This window comes from Otolemur garnettii, unplaced genomic scaffold, assembly GCF_000181295.1.
Source record: "Otolemur garnettii isolate 467f Iridium unplaced genomic scaffold, OtoGar3 scaffold00056, whole genome shotgun sequence".
In the NCBI taxonomy this organism is placed as follows: domain Eukaryota; kingdom Metazoa; phylum Chordata; class Mammalia; order Primates; family Galagidae; genus Otolemur; species Otolemur garnettii.
In genome coordinates, this window is record NW_003852451.1 from 6,757,975 (window position 1) to 6,777,453 (window position 19,479).

At 51.8% G+C, this 19,479-nt stretch overlaps 1 protein-coding gene across 1 annotated transcript in view; it reads left to right on the plus strand.

Moving 5' to 3' along the window:
* The window catches only part of AGPAT4 (1-acylglycerol-3-phosphate O-acyltransferase 4), a 101,085-nt gene extending 85,266 nt beyond the window's left edge, over nt 1-15,819 (plus strand). The window contains exons 6-9 of the mRNA XM_003792386.3: nt 3,548-3,650; nt 6,942-7,017; nt 12,735-12,933; nt 15,261-15,819. Of these exons, the coding sequence (XP_003792434.1) occupies nt 3,548-3,650; nt 6,942-7,017; nt 12,735-12,933; nt 15,261-15,355 (473 nt within the window). The 3' untranslated portion in view covers nt 15,356-15,819. The remainder of the gene's footprint in view (nt 1-3,547; nt 3,651-6,941; nt 7,018-12,734; nt 12,934-15,260) is intronic.
* The last annotated feature ends 3,660 nt before the right edge of the window (nt 15,820-19,479 follow it).

Consider the following 19,479-nt stretch of genomic DNA (forward strand, 5'->3'; position numbering starts at 1 on the left):
AACTGGGGTCTCTAAATTGGGTCTCTGAGTGCACTGGGAACCAGGGACAAGGGACGCACACACAGCTTGTGGGCACCTGACTGGCCCTGCACTCCTGGGGCATCCAGGCCAACACTGCCCTCTGCTGTCAACAGTGGCACTGCCACCTGCAGACCAGGATGCCCAGTGGGTTTGGGGCCATTTCTTGCCCCCTGCTGGCATCAGCTGCCTGCAGATGATGAACTCTGACCTGTGGTCTGTCACAGCCCACCCTGGATAGGAAGGACATAGCAGCAGAGACTTGCCACAGGCCCTTGTGGTCCTTCTCTCTGTCTCCTCTAATCCTCCTCTCTCCAGTTTTACACACACTTCCTCCCTCACCCACACTGTCCTTGGCCCTGGCTCTGAAGGAGATGTCCCTTTCCATGGGGCTGGATGGGCCTCAGCCAGCCTAGGGCAGCTCAGTGGCTAAACAGGTGCCTTCCCCACACCCTCCCAATGCCAGGCACATGAGTAAAGCTGGCTGCATCCTGGAGGCAGTGCTAAGCATGTTCTGTCCCTGGAACCAGGATAGAACCTGCGCTCCGCACCAGGGCCTGTCCTCAGGCCTCCTCACCTCCTCTGGAGGCAAAGGGCAGAGCCCCAAACTCTTATCAGGCAGGCCTACCTCTGGGAATCAGTGGGGATCAGAGTGCAGCTGTCTCTGCCATGTGGCCACATCCCCAGCCCTGCTGGCCTCCCTAGAGGACCTAGAGCAATAGGGCAGGTGGACATGTACCTGTAACAAGTCCCCGAGCAGCCTGCTGCTTCCAGAGCTCTGCGTGGTGCATTTAGACCCCTGAGCCAGTGCCCCCTGCCTGGCCCTTGCAGCCTGGCCCTACCCCACCCCTACTGACCCACACCCTGAAAGCTGCCTGTTCCTGTCTGGGGGCTACAGGAGCCTAATCCAGGCTGGCCATGGCCCTGCCCTCCCCTGAGCCCAGTTGACTGCTTTCTTCTTCCTCAGATTCTTCCCTTTTCCCTTGTGTCCCCGTGTTCCCCCACCCCATGCTCCACACACAGTCAGGGCTGCCTCCAGTCCTCATGAGACCAGCCAGCCAGCTCCCATTGCCAGGCAGGGCAGGAAAGTGGGTTCTCAGGAGTTTACTTGGGCTTGCAGAACCAAGGCCTCCGGGGAGGGCCACCTCCAAGCTCCTGTCCTCGGCCTGCACCTCCCTCCTGAGCCTGTGTGGCAGAGAGGGGCCCCCTTTGTCTACAAGCCTCTGTGATTCAGGAATTACCCCCGGGCCTGCCTCCACTTGACCCAAACTAACCAGAGCCAAGGAGAACCCTGCAGCTCATCCGTGCTTCCATATCCCAGACACAAACCCCTGCATTCTGTGCCACCCTGCAGAGTGACAACAGTGCGGGCTCTGTGGTCAGGGGCCCTGCCTTAAATCTTGTTTCCCCTGCTAACCAGCTCTGTGACTCTGGGGAGGTAACCTCACCTCTATGATCCTAACTTTGGTCTGAGTTCTGTAAAACCTGTCAGGCTTGCAAAAATACATGTAAAAGATTTAGCATCCTGTCTGGCACTTAGTACCCCAAAGAGAGTGTCGTTACGAGCCATTGGCATCTCAGCACATGGGCGCCAAGCTCTGTCTGTCTTTCCTCATCCTGGTCCACTCCTCTAGGTTGGACCAGTGAGTTTTGCCTCCATTTTGCCCCCTTCAAGCTGTCAGCCCCCCAGCTGCTACTCACAGAGAAATTAACAGGCTCCCATAGATAGCGGGCCCCAGGGAGCATGGGATCAGCCAGTGCTGTGAGCATCTGCCCTGGAGGGTGGCCTCACCAGGACCAGGGAGGGGACAGGGCCAGGGCACATGGGATCAGCCAGGCCCTGTGAGCTCTGGAGGGCGGCCTCACCAGGACCAGGGAGGGGATTCCTTTTTCTTTTTATCTTTAGTTCACGGATAAGGATATTGAGGCTCAGAGAAGTTAAGGAGTTTTGTCCAAAGCAGGTCAGCCAGTCCCTGGTGAGCCAGGAGTCAAGCGGAGGCGGGGGCTGGCCCCACTCCCCATGGGCTCTGTAGTCAGAGGCAGGCCCTGTCCCTCATGTAATGCACGAGACTGGTGCCAATCACTGCTTTTCAGGCTGCTCCTTGGGGAGCTTCTGGGGCTCTCCAAGCCTCTTGTTGTCCAGATGGGTCCCTGTGTGACAGCTGGTTGGACGGAAAGGGGTTGAGAAGCTGCTGGATTGCATGAGCTGTGTACCCCTGTGATTAGTCACACGCCACGCAGCCTGAACGGCTGTCACTGTAAATGCACTTCTGTGCTTTAATGTGTTGGATGGCCCTACTGGGCAGTTCTTTTGAGGATGGTGAGGGAGGACAGTCAGGCCTCCAGCCCCAAGGAAGGGAGCTTGCTCTCGGGCACTTGGGCCCTGCCCCCAGGTACCCCTGCAGGCCAACAGGAGGGACCCTGTCCCATGGCAGACAGTGCACCTGCAGACCCCACACCCTGTCAGGCAGCAAGTAGAAAAAAACAGACCACAATTTTCTTACTGTTTTTGAATCTTGGTTCTTCACATTCCCAGCCAGACCTTAGGCCTTTCTTCCCTTCCATCATCCCCCGTTCCTTTTACTAATAATGACGGAACATGGGGAAAGCCCTGAGTCAGGCGTCAGCCTCATCATTTAGTGGTATGATGGGTTCTGCAGCAGTGCCTGACACTGTCATCTCAGCAGCCCTGTGACGGAGTCACCCGACCCTCTTCCCTGGGGGTGAGTGGCTGCCCAAGAGAAGATGCACTGCTGGGATCCACACCCAGGCTGGCCCCGACACTCTTCTCCTCGCTGGAGAGGAGTCGTCCAGCAGTGACTCACACTTCAGTACGTGGCCATGTGTCCCCACTTGGAATTCCTCTCTTCTCCCTCAGTGGTGCTTTCCTCCATCCTCTGGTCTGATAGCATGTACCAGGCACAGGCCTACAACGGTGAATTCTTCTGACATGTGACTGCTTAACTCACCATTGGGCAAACCCATTAAAATCACACTTATTTCTCGGCCATGTCTCAACTGACTCCAATTCCTTAAGCAGTTTCTAGTCAGTTTCTCATCAGAGGATAATTTCGTAGCTATCTTATTTTTCTAGAGAAAAGAATGCTCGTAGAATGGTTATGCTGCTGTCACTTAGGTGATCCTTAGACAGTGTGCCTTGGATTCATTTGTCTGGCTGTGCATACTTGCTTACATTTTGGTATTTCTCGACCACGACAGGCTGCACATTAGAAAGTCACCAACCACTGTAGTGGTACCTTCAGACCAGACACTGCAGTGTTACTGATCTGACCGCAGTCACGACCTCGCTTCCATTGCTAAGTTACAGTGGATTTTCTGATTACAAATGACACATGTTCAGTGTAGAACGTCTGCAGGACACAGGAAAGCATGGAGAAGAAAGCTGTGATTGCACCACCCCTAGATAACCAGCTAGTGACTTGATGATTGTCTTCCAATGTGTGTGTCTGCAAAACAAACTTGGGTTCACACGCTATATACTGCTCTGTATTTGTTTTATTTTTTATAGTTTCAGCTGTATATGACTGTACACTCAATTTCAGAAATAATGAAAACCCAACACTGCTGGGAGTCCTAAACGGAAAGAAATATCATGCAGATTTATTTGTTAGGTAAGTTCCATTTCTTTTCTGGAAAAGAGAGTGCCCTTTCTTTTTTTTCTTTTTTTTTTTTGAGACAGAGCCTCAAGCTGTCCCCCTGGGTAGAGTGCCGTGGCATTACAGCTCACAGCAACCTCCAACTCCTGGGCTCAAGCAAGTCTCCTGCCTCCGCCTCCCAAGTAGCTGGGACCACAGGTGACCGCCACAACGCCCGGCTATTTTTTGGTTGCAGCCATCATCATTGTTTGGCGGGTCCGGGCTGGGGATTCGAACCCGCCACCTTAGGTGTACGTGGCTGGCACCTTAGCCGGTTGAGCTATAGGCGCCGAGCCGAGAGTGCCCTTTCTAAAGTAAACACATCACAAACGACCCGGAGACCTTCCAGAGATATCTGGTTAACATTTTCTTATTTGCAATCCGTTTTGCATTGAACTTGTTTGTGTATTTATACCATGAACTCAAGAAACATAGCCTCCTCCTGGGAATAATCTGACGACCCTCCCCTCCCTCCCAGCTACTTCCTGATCCTCTTTCACCAGCTCTTTCCTGTCACCGGGCTCAGGTTGGACAAAGGGAAGACCTTATTTGACAGTTGTTTTGAGGTTGAGTGTGGAGAGATTACTTTGTTGACCCTTTTCTTGGAAGATGGGTCTGCTCTGTAGAAATCCACACATACAGGTTTATAAGGAGGCCTGGAAGCAAATGGAAACCATTTTTGCATTTTGCACATACCTCACTTACGTGTTATATTCTAGGCCGATAATGATTTTATTGAAAACACTTCCAGAAGATATTAGACACACCATGTTCTCTTTGCCTACTTACCAGCTTATCGAATGGGTCTAACACCTCCAAAATGTCACCAAGATCAGCAGGAAGCAGTTTTGAAAGATGCTGCCGATGTAACACACAGTGATTCATGCATTAAATCAGCCATTCCTGGTTACAACCCAGTGTGACCAGGGTCCACGATGGTTCTGCTTTCTTATGCTGTAGGTCATCTTCTCTGAAAGAGAAGGATGGATCTGAAATGGTCCCCAGAGACCTACAAGTCCCTGTTAGTCTAGTGGCCTAGAACCTTCAGATTAAAAACCTTGCACCTGCCAAATCACAACACAGCATGAAGAAAATGCAGTGGGCCCCTCATCGCCGTTTAGCTATAAAAATGTTCCAAGTGTCCTGGAGAGAGGTTTTGCTGGCCCGGCAGCCTGAGTTAAACAGCTTCCTTCCTGGAAACTACTCTGGCTTTCCCATAAAAATAGGAAAGGGGCATCATCATTATTACTATTTTCTAATGGCACAGGTGATAGTCTGCCTCATTAACTCAGTTCTATGGCACAAGAAGGCAGGAGAATCACCCACCTTCCCACAGTAAACCTTGTCTCAGGAGTAAAGTGAGATTTATCCCCCATCTGACACCGGGTGTGAGCTTCACTTGATGATCAGTTGGGCTCAAGTTATTTGGGGGACCCCCTAGCAATGTTGCAAGGTGGTTTACCTCACAGGTAACTGCAGCTCCCTAAAGCCTATACAGGAGTTAGGGGGCACACAGCCAGGACAGCACTGTCAGGCTCACCCCCAAAGCCAGCTCACTGTCAGGCTCACCCCCAAAGCCAGCTCACTGTCAGATTCACCCCCAAAACCAGCTCACTGCCAGGCTCACCCCCGGAGCCAGCTCTCTGCCACAGCCTTAGAGGGAGAGTATGATTTGTGCTACTCAAGTCCCTCCTTGTTGCAGTTACCCACTGAAAATGATCCATTTCTGTACATACTATGAGCTCTATACAAAGTACTAGGACATCAGGGGCACTAATATCATGTAATTTATTGAAAAGAACAAAATTGCTTAAATCCTCATTATCCAAATAAGGAATTACTGTGTGGGCCCTACAGAACTGGTTTCTCAACCAGAGTAGATCAGAAAGAGCAAGGATGGTGAGGAACAAGCAGGGTAGAGGAGTATTTCTGGAGAGCTCACAGGGTAAGTTCTAAGTGTGCAGAAAAACTGACCTCTGTACAATGCTGGCTTGAACAGGAAGGGTCATTGTAATGGCAGTAACTCTCTGTAATCTGTCATATAAGATGAAACCCTATACTTTATTCTCGGAACAGACTACAGTGTAACAGATATGTTCTAAAAATGTATCTTCTTACTACTAAGATGGTCCTGGGCCACAGGTGGGAGTGAAATGGCCCACGGAAAATCATGCCAGATGTGAACTTTGATGTGGACAAAATCTGGTAAAAAGGAACATTCCTTAAAATCACAAGAGCCAGCAATCTGAAAACAAATAAAAATAAAAGTATGTGGCTCAGCGCCTGTGGCTCAACCGGCTAAGGCACCAGCCACATACACCTGAGCTGGCGGGTTCGAATCCAGCCTGGACCCGCCAAACAACAATGACGGCTGCAACCAAAAAATAGCCGGGCGTTGTGGCGGTCACCTGTAGTCCCAGCTACTTGGGAGGTGGCGGCAGGAGAATCGCTTAAGCCCAGGAGTTGGAGGTTGCTGTGAGCTGTGATGCCACGGTTCTCTACCCAAGGTGACAGCTTGAGGCTCTGTCTCAAAAAAAAAAAAAGTATGTGGAACAGGAAGCATGGCAAAGTGACTTTTCCCTTTGTTCAGAATGGACTATTTGCAAATGGATAGGCCATAAGCCCCAGAGCTACCCGAGTCACTGAGCAATGGCAGAGGGTCTCAGAGGCCCTGGCTGCACCACAGACCCTGGGGAAGATGCCCTGGCTTCTCCCATCCTGGGGCATCTTTAGTGCCCCAACATCTGCATCAGTGACTTGTCCAAACCCTTGCAGGGTGTCCACCTCAGTGCTGCCCAGGAGGCCAGAGGAATCATCTGATGCACCCTACTTTGCTTCTACCATTAAGTCATTCCCTGACTAAAAGAAATTACTAGCACATTATCTCTTATACATAGATTCTGTGTATATAGGATTGTCTCGTGGAAATTATCCTCAATGGGAGACATAAACATCAGGTTTGGGGACCTTCTGCATGACGTGGGAGGGAAGATGGGATGAGGCAGGCGTCCCCTCTTCTCACAACGTCCCCTGCTCTCCATCTGTGTCATCAAACTGAACCCTTGGTTGTTACTTCATGGGCCATGATTGCATTTGGGCCTGTATCTCTCCTCTTTCTATCAAATTAATTATTCTCTTCCCTGCCATGTTATTTATAGGACTTAAGTAAAAACATAAACCATGGCAAGCACTGTTATTTGAAAGTGAATGTTGGGGGCAGCAGCCTGGGCTGGCTTGCTCCCTGTTAGCTGTTCTCTGCCTTTGCAGGCGGATCCCACTGGAAAACATCCCGGAGGATGAGGACCAGTGTTCAGCCTGGCTTCACAAGCTCTACCAGGAGAAGGTCAGTGCCCTGGGCTTCGGGGTCCTGGTCACATCACAGCTGTAGGGGTGCTGGTACATACCCAAAATCCTGCCCCAAAGGGAAAAAAAAATAGCAAAATCTTCTTTAAAGAGGCTTCACAAAAACCATGAAAATGTCCTACAGGCATAGTGGACCAGAGACAAAGTAATGGCCCCAGTAGCCCCTGCCCCTGTGTTCCTGCCTCTGGTCCTAGGGCTGAATATTCTCCTGGAAGAGTGTCTTCTTTAGCAATGGATATGGGATCGATTGGTTCAGAATGAACAGTTTGGCTGGCTTTCCAATCTTAAAACATCTCCAGAATAAGCAGCATGAAACTACCAGGATCCATAGTGGCCTTGGCCAGTTCAGACCTGCTACCATGGCCTTATCCTATTCCTACCAGTGACCCAGCTCCCCGATGCTCCTTTCTCTGATGATGCCTTTAGACCAGTGGTTTTCAACCTTCCTAATGCCGTGGCTCTTTAATACAGTTCCTGTGGGCCGTGACCCACAGGTTGAGAACTGCTGCTTTAGACCATCACTGCACAGAGCTGGCTGTGTGGGCATCTCCTGTATGAGCAGAGCTCTCTGGCCTCCTCTTACAAATACACAGACTACCCGTAGTAAATACAGACTAGCTCACCTTGTCACCAGAGCATGGAGTGTGCAGATTCCTGGGACCCAGCCTCAGTGGTTCTGACTCAGAAGGTGTGACATGGAATCTAGAAATGTGTGCTTCTAGGAACCCGCTTCCACTGTAGACGGTTCTAGGTGCTTCTAGGAACCTGCTTCTGCTGTAGAGGGTTCTTGGTCCTTCTAGGAACCTGCTTCTGCTGTAGACGGTTCTGATGCAGGTGATCTGAGGCCTGAAGCTTTTAAACAAGATTCTAAGTTCTCGAGCTTCTGTGCCCATGCACATCTGTGCCCCAGCAAAGAGATACAAAACAATATGAATTCTTCCCGTCTGGTTTCATCACAAGGTGGGAGTTCTCTTACTGTCTTCTGGTTTAATCATAGAGGCAACGTAAAAATATGACTTTTAGCAAAAAGAAAAGTGTGCTAAGAAAAGGCTTAAGAAAAGGATCCTTTTACAAAGAGTGACACAAAACATTCTACAATAAATGTGGGCTCTGAAACCCATCAAAGTAAAAGATTTTTCTAGATGGGCTCTTAATTTCCTGGGTGCAGCAGAACTGTGGTCATCATGGTGCAAACCAAGCTAAGAAGCACCCTCTCTTCTTGTTAAAGCTTCTTAGGATGTTTTCTCTAAACCATGCTTGCATTTGAATGCTAGCGTTCAATCTGGTAGGCTTCTCAAAAGAGTCATCTAGTCCAAAGCTCTCATACTTGACAATGAGGAAATTAAGATCCAGAGCATGATGCAGTTGGCCCAGGCTTCCAGTTGGTTAATCAAGGCCAGGTGCAGGAAGCCAGGTTCTTCTGTGTGTTGTAGAGAGAGTGAGCAGCAGCCCAGTTCTCCAAGCAGCTGTGTCTCGGAGCAGACCTGGGGGGCCTTTTTCCCTATGGGGATGATCACTGACCAGTAATTGGAAATAGTGTTTGGTCCCTACAAGCAGAACAGAGAAGGGACGATTCCCATCATGATGTGTTTCAGTGTCTGCCTTGTTTCCTGGAATGCTAGATCTGCGGCTGTACGTGCCCCAAATCCTGGTGCCCCCCCCTTCAAGCTTGTCATAGTGGGATTCCATTTTAATCATTGCCTTTTCAGAGGTATGGTGTTTGTCAAAAGACAGTTCCATCAACTTTGACGTTGGGATTTTAGCACAATATTCTTAGACTTTTTACTATCATGGACAAGTGATGTTTCTGCAGGATGGGAGGGTTACTGGACAGTCAGCAGGGGGGTGGCAGCGTTTTCTTTCATCCAGACAAGGGCACAATAAGAAAGCCACCATCTACCGCTGGCAGTTAGCAATCTCTAGCATAGGAGGGGCATCATCTCTGAAAGCATGGCCATCCCTTGAGTGGAACAAATTTAGCTTCATGAAAAATGCACAGTATTTCTTGCATGTCAGCACTGGCGACCCTGCTGGGCGTGGGCTTTGTGAAACCATCTGTACCTCGAGTGGTCTGCACCTGAACCCAGCCTCAGGCTAAACCTCTGCTCCTGGACTCACCTTTCCCCAGGAAACGGTCATCGTGTGGGGGGAACAGATTCTGACTTTCCATTTCTAACTTAAAGTACTTCTCTGGGTTGTAGTTCGATGTTTGCTGAAGGAATTAGAATTTAGCCATTAACGGTGCAAATTAAGAAATGGATGAGACTGTGGGAGGCTGAAGAGGGAGAATTACTTGAGCTCAGGAATTCGAGACTTGCCTGAGCCAGAGTGAGACCCCAACTCGTACAAAAATGAAAAACCCAGCCGGGCACCAGGGTAAGTGCCTGTAATCCCAGCAGCTTCTTGAGGCTGAGGCAGCCGGATGCCCACAGCCTGAGTCTGAGGTTGCTGTGAGTCATGATGCCACTGCACTCTGCTTAGGGCATAGTGTGGGACCCTGTCAAAAAAAAAAGAAAAGAAAGAAAGGAGAGGAAGCTGCACGCAGAGCAGTCTCATGGGTCGGAGGTGCTCACAGAGCGGCACCCTGGGATGGATGCCAGGCTGGGTGTGCACCGGCAGGGAACACTTGGCCCGTGTGCTGGCCTTCAGAAACAAGAATGAGAGTTTTTCTAGCCAGTGATGGTTTTCTCCCTTCAACTGTAAGGGCATCACTCCTTATGAGAGTGTCTCAGGCTTGGCCCCTGGCGAGCGCTTTGCACCCCACACCCGGCATCCCCGCTGTACCCCGGGTGCCCACGGGCTGCAGGGCTGGCCATGAGCCCTTCCCAGAGCCTCCCCTGCCAGACTCGCTACACAAGAGGAGCCAGTTCCTTCTTTCTGCCCTTCCTTTTTCTCTCCTTTCTTTTCTTCTCTTTCTCCTTTTCCTCCTTCTCTCCCTCCTTCCTTCCCCAAGGCCCTAGGAGAAATTGTTCCTGCTGAGCTGAGTCTCTGGGAGAGTAAAGTGTGAGCTTATGCAGGCCCTGTCTCCTCGGGCACTGGGCACCACCTGTCCTGGGGGCCTGGGGGTGGGGGGCAGAGGGCGTGTATCAGGGAATTAGCTGCCTGTCAATAGCATCTCTTTAGGATAGTATTAGGCTTACAGGTTGACGTTTCTTTCTAGAAACCAGCAGCTCCCTGTCATTGACTACACTTCCCAGCTCCACCAGATATCAAGTCACAAAACACACAGAAACAAGATCCATGTCATTTGCAATCCCTATGGGGAAAACCTTCTGAAAGGAGTCACAGGACAGAGAGTGGAGTCACAGGCCCCTAGCATTCTGCAGCTGGAGCTTGGCACTAGGCACTTGTGCCATTTCTACCCAGACATTCAGAAGTCCCCGAGGCAGTGTCACTGGCCAGTAGTGAGGGCTGTGGGAGTGAAATGTAGTTTTTAAAATAAACCAGAAAGTTAAAAAAGAAAAAAAAAAGACAACTTTGGAGTTAATCAGAAGTCTGAGCCCTGATGACTCCTAGAAAAGGGGGTGCTTTTTCTTCTCACTAGACGTTGAAATCAAGTTGTTTTACATCATGTTGTAATACTACCACAGACAGGCCCTAGCTAGGACCATTGAGGACAAGAAGGTTTTTTTTGTTTTTTTTAGAGACAGAGTCTCACTTTGTGCCCTCAGTAGAGTGCTGTGGCATCACAGCTCACAGCAACCTCTAGCTCTTGGGCTTAGGTGATTTTCTTGCCTCAGCCTCCCGAGTAGCTGGGACTACAGGCGCCCGCCACAACACCCAGCAATTTTTTGTTGCAGTTTGGCTGAGGTTGGGTTTGAACCCACCACCCTCAGTATATGGGCCCAGCGCCCTACTCAGTGAGCCATAGGCATCACCTGAGGACAAGAATTTTAAAAACACTATCTGCCCCCTTTTAAAATGGGTGAGTTTCATGGCATATGAATGACACCTCAAGAAAGCTGGTTTTTCACAAAGCACAAAAATCTCACCTCCTGACCTCATACCAGGTGCCCCGGGGCCCCAACCTGGGATAAGAAAGGTTACAGCGTCTGGCAGGAGCTCGGGACAGGCTTCCTCTCCCTGGCAGAGCTGGGAGCCACTCCTCTGGGCCTCCCTTGCCCTTGGATAACTGTCCCTGTTCACATCTTCATGTATAAAACTTGTCCCTTTATGTGGCCAGCTCTGTCTCCCTCGCTGCATGAGGGCGGAGCAATACGGCACAAAAACTGGTTCCACAATCGCTGGATTATCTGACTTCCTGAGAAACCTTGGAGGCTTCTGTGGCTGGTATCTGAGAACAGAGAGTCACATGGTGAGTGACGTTTTGGATCAGGCTTGTTGACCAGCTATGGAAAGCTGCAGGACACAGCAGAGGCACCTGAACGGCCCAACAAAGGGGCTGGGGGTCCTTCCAAAGTGGCTGGTGTGTGGACCCATTCTAACAATGACTCTGACCAGTCAGAAAGCACATTATACAGGACACCCTGAATGGGGAAGGGGAAAGTGGGGTGTCCAGCCTACAGGCCATATGTGGATTATGTGAGGACTTTTTTACTTATCTGTGGTGGCAGATACCAAAATAATCGCGCATGAACTTTTTTTTCTTTTACTTACCAGCATCTGTTAGTGTTTGTGAATTTAACATGCGGCCCGAGACAACAATTCCTCTTCCCGTGTGCAGCAGAAAAGAAAAAAGTCTGGACGCCCCCAGGAGTCGGACTTTTCTATCTTAAGTTGTTAAAGGAAAGAACCCTGCATTTAAGGTGTAAATTAACAAGTTACTTCAGTTATATGGAAGCTTGTTTGTCAGAAAACTTGATTCCATAGAGAATAAGGACAGCACCAGGCCAAGTCAGGGTCACACGCTGGGCCTGGCTGGACCACAGGCATGCTCTGTCCTGTGCACATCAGCCCCGAAGCTCTCACGGAGCTGAGTCAGCTGTCCATGTCCTTCCAGGCCCTCCTCGCAGGCTGTAGCTTGCTCTGTCAAGGTCAGCGTCCTAGCCTCATCCTCAAAGCCACAGTCTCCATCCCTCATCCCCCATTCAAACCCCACTGCAGTTGAGCTGTGGAGGTTCCTGGGCCCTGCGACGTCCCTCCTGGCCGTCAGCTGCGCACACTTTACAGATCCTGAGGGATTGGGACGTGGATGAATTGAGTGGCTCCTGCTAAGACTCTGCTCCAGGAAGCAAGGGCATGAGCCTGTTTACCAAGCAGTCTGGACAGTCACTTACAAGAGTCACTTGATTGCCCGGGGCTGGGCACATGAGGTCCTGAGTCTTCTCTGTCATCTCCTGCAAGCAATGCCCTGAAGCCCCCAAGCCTTATTGTCCACACAGCCTCCAGGTGGTGGGTGGGGGACCACAGTGAGCCTGTGTGTGGTGAGGCCAGAATGTCTGTGCAGTGTGCTGGGGTCAGGTGAATGCCACCCAATAGTCTGGGGCCTCCCGAGGGCCAGCTGCTGTGCGCTTGTTTCACTGATGGGAGCTGCTACCCATCTGACAGATAGGAGGCTCTGCCCAGGCAGGGCCTGCTCCCTGCACACAGCGTCTGCGGGAGGGGCACAGCCAGACGCGGTACCCAAAGAGCACTTTCTGAAAGGTGCTGCCCCAGTCCGCTCTGTAGAGCCCCTCATGTCCCTAAGCTTCCCTCAAGGACCCGCCGCTGAGCCCAGTGTCCTGTTATGTCCCACAGGACGCCTTTCAGGAGGAATACTACAGGACAGGCACCTTCCCTGGGAGCCCGCTGGTGCCCCCGCGGCGGCCCTGGACACTGGTGAACTGGCTGTTCTGGGCCTCGCTGCTGCTCTGCCCGTTCCTCCAGTTCCTGGTCAGCATGGTCAGCAGCGGCTCCTCTCTGACACTGGCCAGCTTTGTCCTCGTCTTCTTTGTGGGTAAGTGGGGAACAAGAGACTGGCAGTAGAGACAGTGGTGCCTACCCCAGCTGCAGGGAGGGGGCCCTCACACCCTGACGTGGGGGGGCAGGTGGAGTCCATGCTGGGGACAAATCCTGCACAGGCAGTCGTGCCACTGAGGAAAAGAAAGTGTGGCCAGCTGCCTCCTGGGGACCTGTGTTTCAGGAGAGTGCAAAGGCCCCTGTGCCCCACTCTGGACGGAAACCCCCACACCAGCTCTGCTTATCCAGCCTCCCGCTGGTGCCGCACACCTCACACTCGCCGCCAGGTGGCGGTGCAGATGCTACCCCAGCTCCTCCGAGGAGCCCCCCTCCCTGTCCCCTGCAGACAGCTCTGCACACTAGAAGCATTTGCTTTTCCTGCTGAGGAAAGCCACTTGGTGGATCGCACAGAGCCAGCACATGGATGGCTCTCTGCCCTCTGTGAGGCCTGTGAGAGCCCCTGTGCTGTAGGGAGACCGACGCTGAGGGAGGTGCTCGGGAGAGCTTCTGTCCTTGGTCCACTCCAGCTTTCTCTGATCGGTATTTTCAAACTCTTGCTGTCCCTTATTCACACTGAGGCTTGTGGACACTGCCGCCTGCCTTTGAGGTGGACAGTTCTGTGGTCGCACCAGCTTGTTACCCCATGTGTGGGTCCCCTGCTTCCCCTGCAAGGGGCCCCATTTCCCTGGCACTGGTGTCCTCTCCTGAGGCTTGTTTCAAGGGGCTGGATGTCAGCTCTATCCTTTGAAACACGAAGGTGCTCCACGCTCACTGTCAAAGACCTAGCAACATCAAGTGCGTAGTAGGACTGAAAGAGACCCAGGAAAAAATTCCCTAGCTAGCCTACCCCCCAGAGGTCACCATTACTGACAGTTTGGTGTACTCTATTCTGTGCACCATATAAATACCCATAAATGGAATTTCTTTAATTCAGTTTTTCACCTACTAATCGGTGATCACCTGGACATGTTACAGCACGCAAGGCTAGCTCATCCTTTCTGACGGAGCCAACCGATTCTAGACTGTATGGTTATAATAGGAAACTGACTCTTGTTCCTAAAATAGACCCCACTATACTCATTTTTAAAATTAAAAAATACATTTTAATGCTAAAAATTAAAACACCCCCAACTCCTTATAGGGAAAAAAAGTATAGAAATAAGAGTATAGAAAACGCCCCCCATTCGCCAGAGACAGGCCCCGAGATACCCCACTGCTACTGCTGCGCCTGAGTCCCCTGATGGGACAGCGGAAGGCAGACAGGGCCATCCTGGAGAAAGCGGCTGCTACTTCAGATGAACACAGGGGACAGGGCCTGCCCTGGTGCCTAGCTGCCTGAGGGAGAGGCCTGAACCCTGTCCAGCCCCCAGATACTGAAGTCTCCTTGCCCTGGAGTCTGACACGGACCACACTTTGCCCGAGTGACTGTGTCCCATTCCTCTCCTGTGGCCCTTGCGCAGAAGTCCATGTTTCACGTGCTCCTTTTTTGCTGTCCTGTATCAGTATTACACCCGCAGCTGGCGACATGCTCCATGGAGGTAGAGTTGGCCCCAACCAGGGTTCTCCTCATCTGTAAGTGACCTGGGAGAGGCAGGGCCCTCGGGCTGGCGGCATCTGCTGCATCTGAGCCCGAGGAAGTTCGGATGCCAGTGCCTTGTGAACCTGTGCGCGTTCTGGGAGGTTTCACTCACTCATCAGCCATCCTTAAACCTTTATCAAGGACTGTCTGCCAGGCCCTGTGTTTGGTACTGGCCTATCCAGGTGGTTAAGATGTGGCTCCTGCAGTCAAGGGGCCCACCAAATCCACCTATTCCTGAGGCGGCAGTTTAAACTGCAGCTCCCGAGTGCTGGCCTGGCCTTCCTCCTGGGGTCCTGCACCTGTCTAGTACAGGCCACTGCTGCTGTCAGGGGCAGGTGGGGCTTTGTTCACTGCTCTAACACTTGCACCAAAACCAGTGTTGGAATTTAGTGGACCCTCAAGAGATACTTGAGCTCTTGCATTTCCCAGGCTTCTGGTATGTTCTTTATAAAGCTTTGCTAAAGATGCCCCTATGAACAGCTTGGTATGGTTTCCAAATTCACCTCCAGGGTCTAAGGATGAACCACCCCACTCTACCCCACCCCCACAGCCTTCCTCTGTTTTAATGTCACTTAGACATATGTTCAAGGGTGACCGTGAAACTGGGATTATGAAATGTCACCCCAAATTCCCCAGCTCTCAGCTACTGAGTGCGCCTGGCGGACAGCCGCCCTTTCACAGGTCTCAGTGGCCATCACCCTGGAGTGTATTCTGGCTTCTGACTCTTTGCTCTCCCATCTCTGCAGCTTCCATGGGAGTCCGGTGGATGATTGGAGTGACAGAAATTGACAAGGGCTCTGCCTACGGCAACTTCGACAGCAAACAGAAACAGAATGACTGACTCAGGGACGTCTCTCCATCCAAAGGGAACCTCGGGGAACTGGTGGCCTCTGCATATCCTCCTTCCTGGGACACAGTGACAAAGGCTGGGGGAGCCCCTGCTGGGAAGAGGGGAGTCTTGGCCTCTCCAGCCAGGGAGTTTGGTCTCAAAGCTGAACTGGGAGGAGGATGCTCTTAAATCCCCCCACCCCACATTCATTAGTGGGCTCCGGTTTTCTTTCTTTTTGTGTGTGTGAGCGAATGGGTGTGAGGACAGGTGAGCCTGTTCTGTGATAATTTCAAGGAGGTTTTAGGCTGCAGTGGGGGCAGGGCTGGGGACCAAAGGGAGCAAGTATTCCCTTTCATCCTTTGGTGCTGAGTTTTCTGTTAACCCTCAATTGCCAGAGACAGAGTGAAAAGTGCTTTAGGTAAGATGATTAAATTATGCCTCAAAAAAAAAAAAAATTAAAGTGCTTGTCTGGGTTACCTGTGGTGTATATTTACACAGACTGCTCCCCCTCCACTCCTCCCTCTACCCCATGTTTTGGTGTTCCAGAGCTCACAGGAGGGTTAGGGAGCTGTGGGACCCTTCAGAGAGGTGGGTGCCCATTAGCATGTGACAGTAACAGGGCCTCTGCAGGGCAGCTCTGGTTCTCAGCCTCACTGCAGTGAGGTCTCCTGCAGTTTTGAAGATGGCACCAGTTCCCTGAAGAAACCAATCAGCCTGGGAACTCTGTGGTGCTGTGCGAGGTGAGCGCACCCACTGGTCCTCTCAGCAGTGAGAGCAGAAGCTGGGTCTCCCAAAGGGCAGGTTCACCTGATACAAACACCTGGCCCTTTCCTGCACCTACCGCACAGCTACAGCACTAAAGAGCCAGGTGCTGCTCTGATAGGTCACATCGGGGCAGCCAGCACAGTCGTGCACCTGGGCACTCGTGTTTTCCTCCACTAAAGAGGCAAGTATTGCTGACAGGTCACACTGGGGCGGACGGCACGATTGTGTTCCTGGGTGCCCGGTTCCTCCAGTAAAGAGTAAAGGGCACCTCCAGGGGGCACTGCAGGAAGGGCCAGGGAGAGGACCTCCGCAGACGGTCAGTCAGAAGAGGCCAAATGCAAAACAAGAAGGAAAAAGAGTGATATTTTCAAAGGAGGACAGTTAAGTCCTCCTGCCCTGTCATCCTGGGCCGAGGCGCCAGAGGCACTTGGATCTGTGGGTGTCTGCACGAGACCAACAGAGATGGCTTCCCCATTCCCGCTCACTGGGGTGATAGAAGGAATGAACACACGAAAGGCACATCATACAGCCCTATTTTTAGATGTTTGCTCATTTAGTCACCCAGTGTTCACCAAGCATAACTGAACTAGATAAGCTGAGGAGTTACAACAGTATTAGAGAAGGTCTTCTGAAACAAATGAAACGAATCTGCAGAAAAGGAACACACCGTGGCTTGCTGGTGGGGCAGGTGAATCAGAGCCCAGGCTCTCACTGCAGAGCCAGCGTGCCGCCCACCCTGCATAAGGGCGGAAGCACAAAGCACGGAGACCCTGGGCAAAGGCAAGAGGGGCCTTAGGAAAGCCTGGCTTTGTGGAGTATGTGGTCTGAGGGTCCACACCTGGATATGAGGGCCGTTCTCTCAGCGGCGGCCTCTCAAGTGTCTGTAATGTGGGCTACACAGAACCCTGCCCTCTGCTCGCTGTAAGATCTGAGCAAACCATTTCCTGCCAGACTCCACCTTCCCCCTCTGCAAAATGGGGATGGCAAGGCCAACCTGCTGGTGCGTCAGGGTAAAAAGAGGCACGTTTTACGAATCTGAGGCCACTGATCAAGCAGGTGGTAAAAGATTAGAAAGCTGCCTCCATTAGAAACTTGCTCTTGCCAAAAATGCCAGAAATTTCCTGCAATACTAAAAATGTGTCATTTTTCTTTCTTCCATTCACTATAGAGGTAATCCAAGTTCTAAAAACATCCATTCATCCCCTGCTTCCACATGGGACTTAAAATGGGGCCCACATTCAATTTTGTTCTGAATCAGCTCTGGTACCAACAAAGGGTGCTGCCAGCACCTCAGGGCCAGGCTGGAGGGGCAGGCAGAAATTTCTAGGAAAGAACAAAGTGCCACTCTCGTTGGAACTGCCTTAGAACACAGGAGAGAAGGTTGCGTGTTGGGGAGAGGCCCTGACACGCCCTCCCTGGCCGCCAGAGCCTTCCGTGCAGGAGGGCATCCTGTGCAGCTGGGGCCTGGTTCTCCTTCCACTCTGCTGCCTTCATAACACAGACCAGCATTGGTGCCCCTGGAGGCTCTTGTCACTCTGTGTCAAATCTATGACCCAGTCACACAGAGGCCACAGTCTCTTCAGCAGAGAACTATTCCAGCTCCCAGCATATTTGTTTTCCTGTGAATTAAAAGCCCATGGAGTTAAGCAGAGCACCACGGACTCAGGGCTACATTTCCTGTCTCGCGTCTCCATCTCGATCGTTGTCACCTACCTACAGCCTCTTCTGTGACTCATTGTGGCAGAGAAAAATACAGCCTGGCACTGAAATCTGGAGAGTGATGCAGAGTTGTCTCCAGATACTAAGGGCCATGTCCTCGTCATTCAGTTCTGCCACTGTCGTCAGACTTCTTTTATGTACCTGAAGGTAGGAATCTGGTGAAATGCCAGGAAACCAAGCCCCAAAAGCTCCTTACTAAAACCCACCCATCATGTGGCAGCTGCAGCGTGAAGCTTGGGGAAGCGGATGGACTGTAACTGGGTTCAGCTGGGCGAGGAGGCCCCACGGCTGCGTGTGAGCAGGCCCACTGCCCTGTCCACCGTCATGGAGAAAGCACTGTCCAGGGACCCCAGGACCAGACACCTCATCACTGCTGTGTTCTCTACAGACACGTAAGGCCTTGTGATATATTTTGTAAGTGAAACTAAAGACTGTGATTTAAAAGTAAAATCCAGGGATAATTATTGTCCAGCCAAAATTTGGAATCACTGATGTGATGGATACAAAAAGTGCCCGGCAGCTTCTGGTCACTCCCCCAGGGGAGTGGAGCAGTGGTCTGTCTGGTCCCTCAGCAAAACAAAAGGGGCTCTGCACAGGCTTGGGAACTCACACGTACGGACAGCAGTGCTGAGAAAGGCACCGAGTGAAAATCGCCTGGGTACCTACTCCTGCTCAAAACAAAAACCTTAACCCAACTTTCTCTAGAGCACTGGTCTAGACTGTTCATATTTCATTAGGTTAAAGACAAAGTGAGGAAAACAGAATGTGGGTTTAGCAGGTTTTTTCAAGGGCCACAGACTGTGGCACGATGACCTACCCTTTGTCTTTCAGAGAGTGACAAAGCAAGGCAGGCCACAGTTCCTCCTGCCTATGCCATAGCTGTTAGACGACTGCACCCTCTCCCAGAGTGTGCAGGGAGGCACCTGCCAAAGCGTGAACCTCCCAGTCACTGCACACAGGTCCCTCGGCTACCCGCTGGGGAGGGGTCTCCCTCCACTGGTGGCCGTGTTTTACAATGGCTTAACCAAAGTGTTTCTTAAGTGCTGTTTACAGAGAACAAAACAGAGCGAGTGTAAGGGCAGCATGCTCACCGAGGCGCTGGCATCACCACACTTTCTGACGCCTCCAGTCTTCATGCCTTGGCAGGGGGCCGAGGACAGGTGACTCCGACCGAGACCGGCCTGCTGATATCCCTGGCCCTTGTTCTAATAAGTACTCTCACAACAAAAATGGTTCTGCTGGAGTAAGAGATCTTCCCCAGCTGAGAGCGTGTCTAGGTCTGGAAGCACAAGCCAGCCGTCCCAGGCTGAGGCACAGGAGTCCACGAGGATACCCAGCCAAGAGCAGCATCCAGCACCTCAGACTCGGTCACCGTTTGCCGGGCTGGGGAGCCGCCTAGGGCCTTCAGGCCAGCGTGTTTGGGGCAGAGGCGCCTTCAGGAATCCAGGGCAATGTGTCCGTGGGGATGCCCTCGGCGATGCGTCCGTGAGGATGCCCTCGGCGATGTGTCCGTGGGGAAGCCCTCGGCGATGCGTCCGTGGGGATGTCCTCGGCGATGCGTCCGTGGGGATGCCCTCGGCGATGCGTCCGTGGGGATGCCCTCGGCGATGCGTCCGTGGGGTGCCCTCGGCGATGTGTCCGTGGGGATGCCC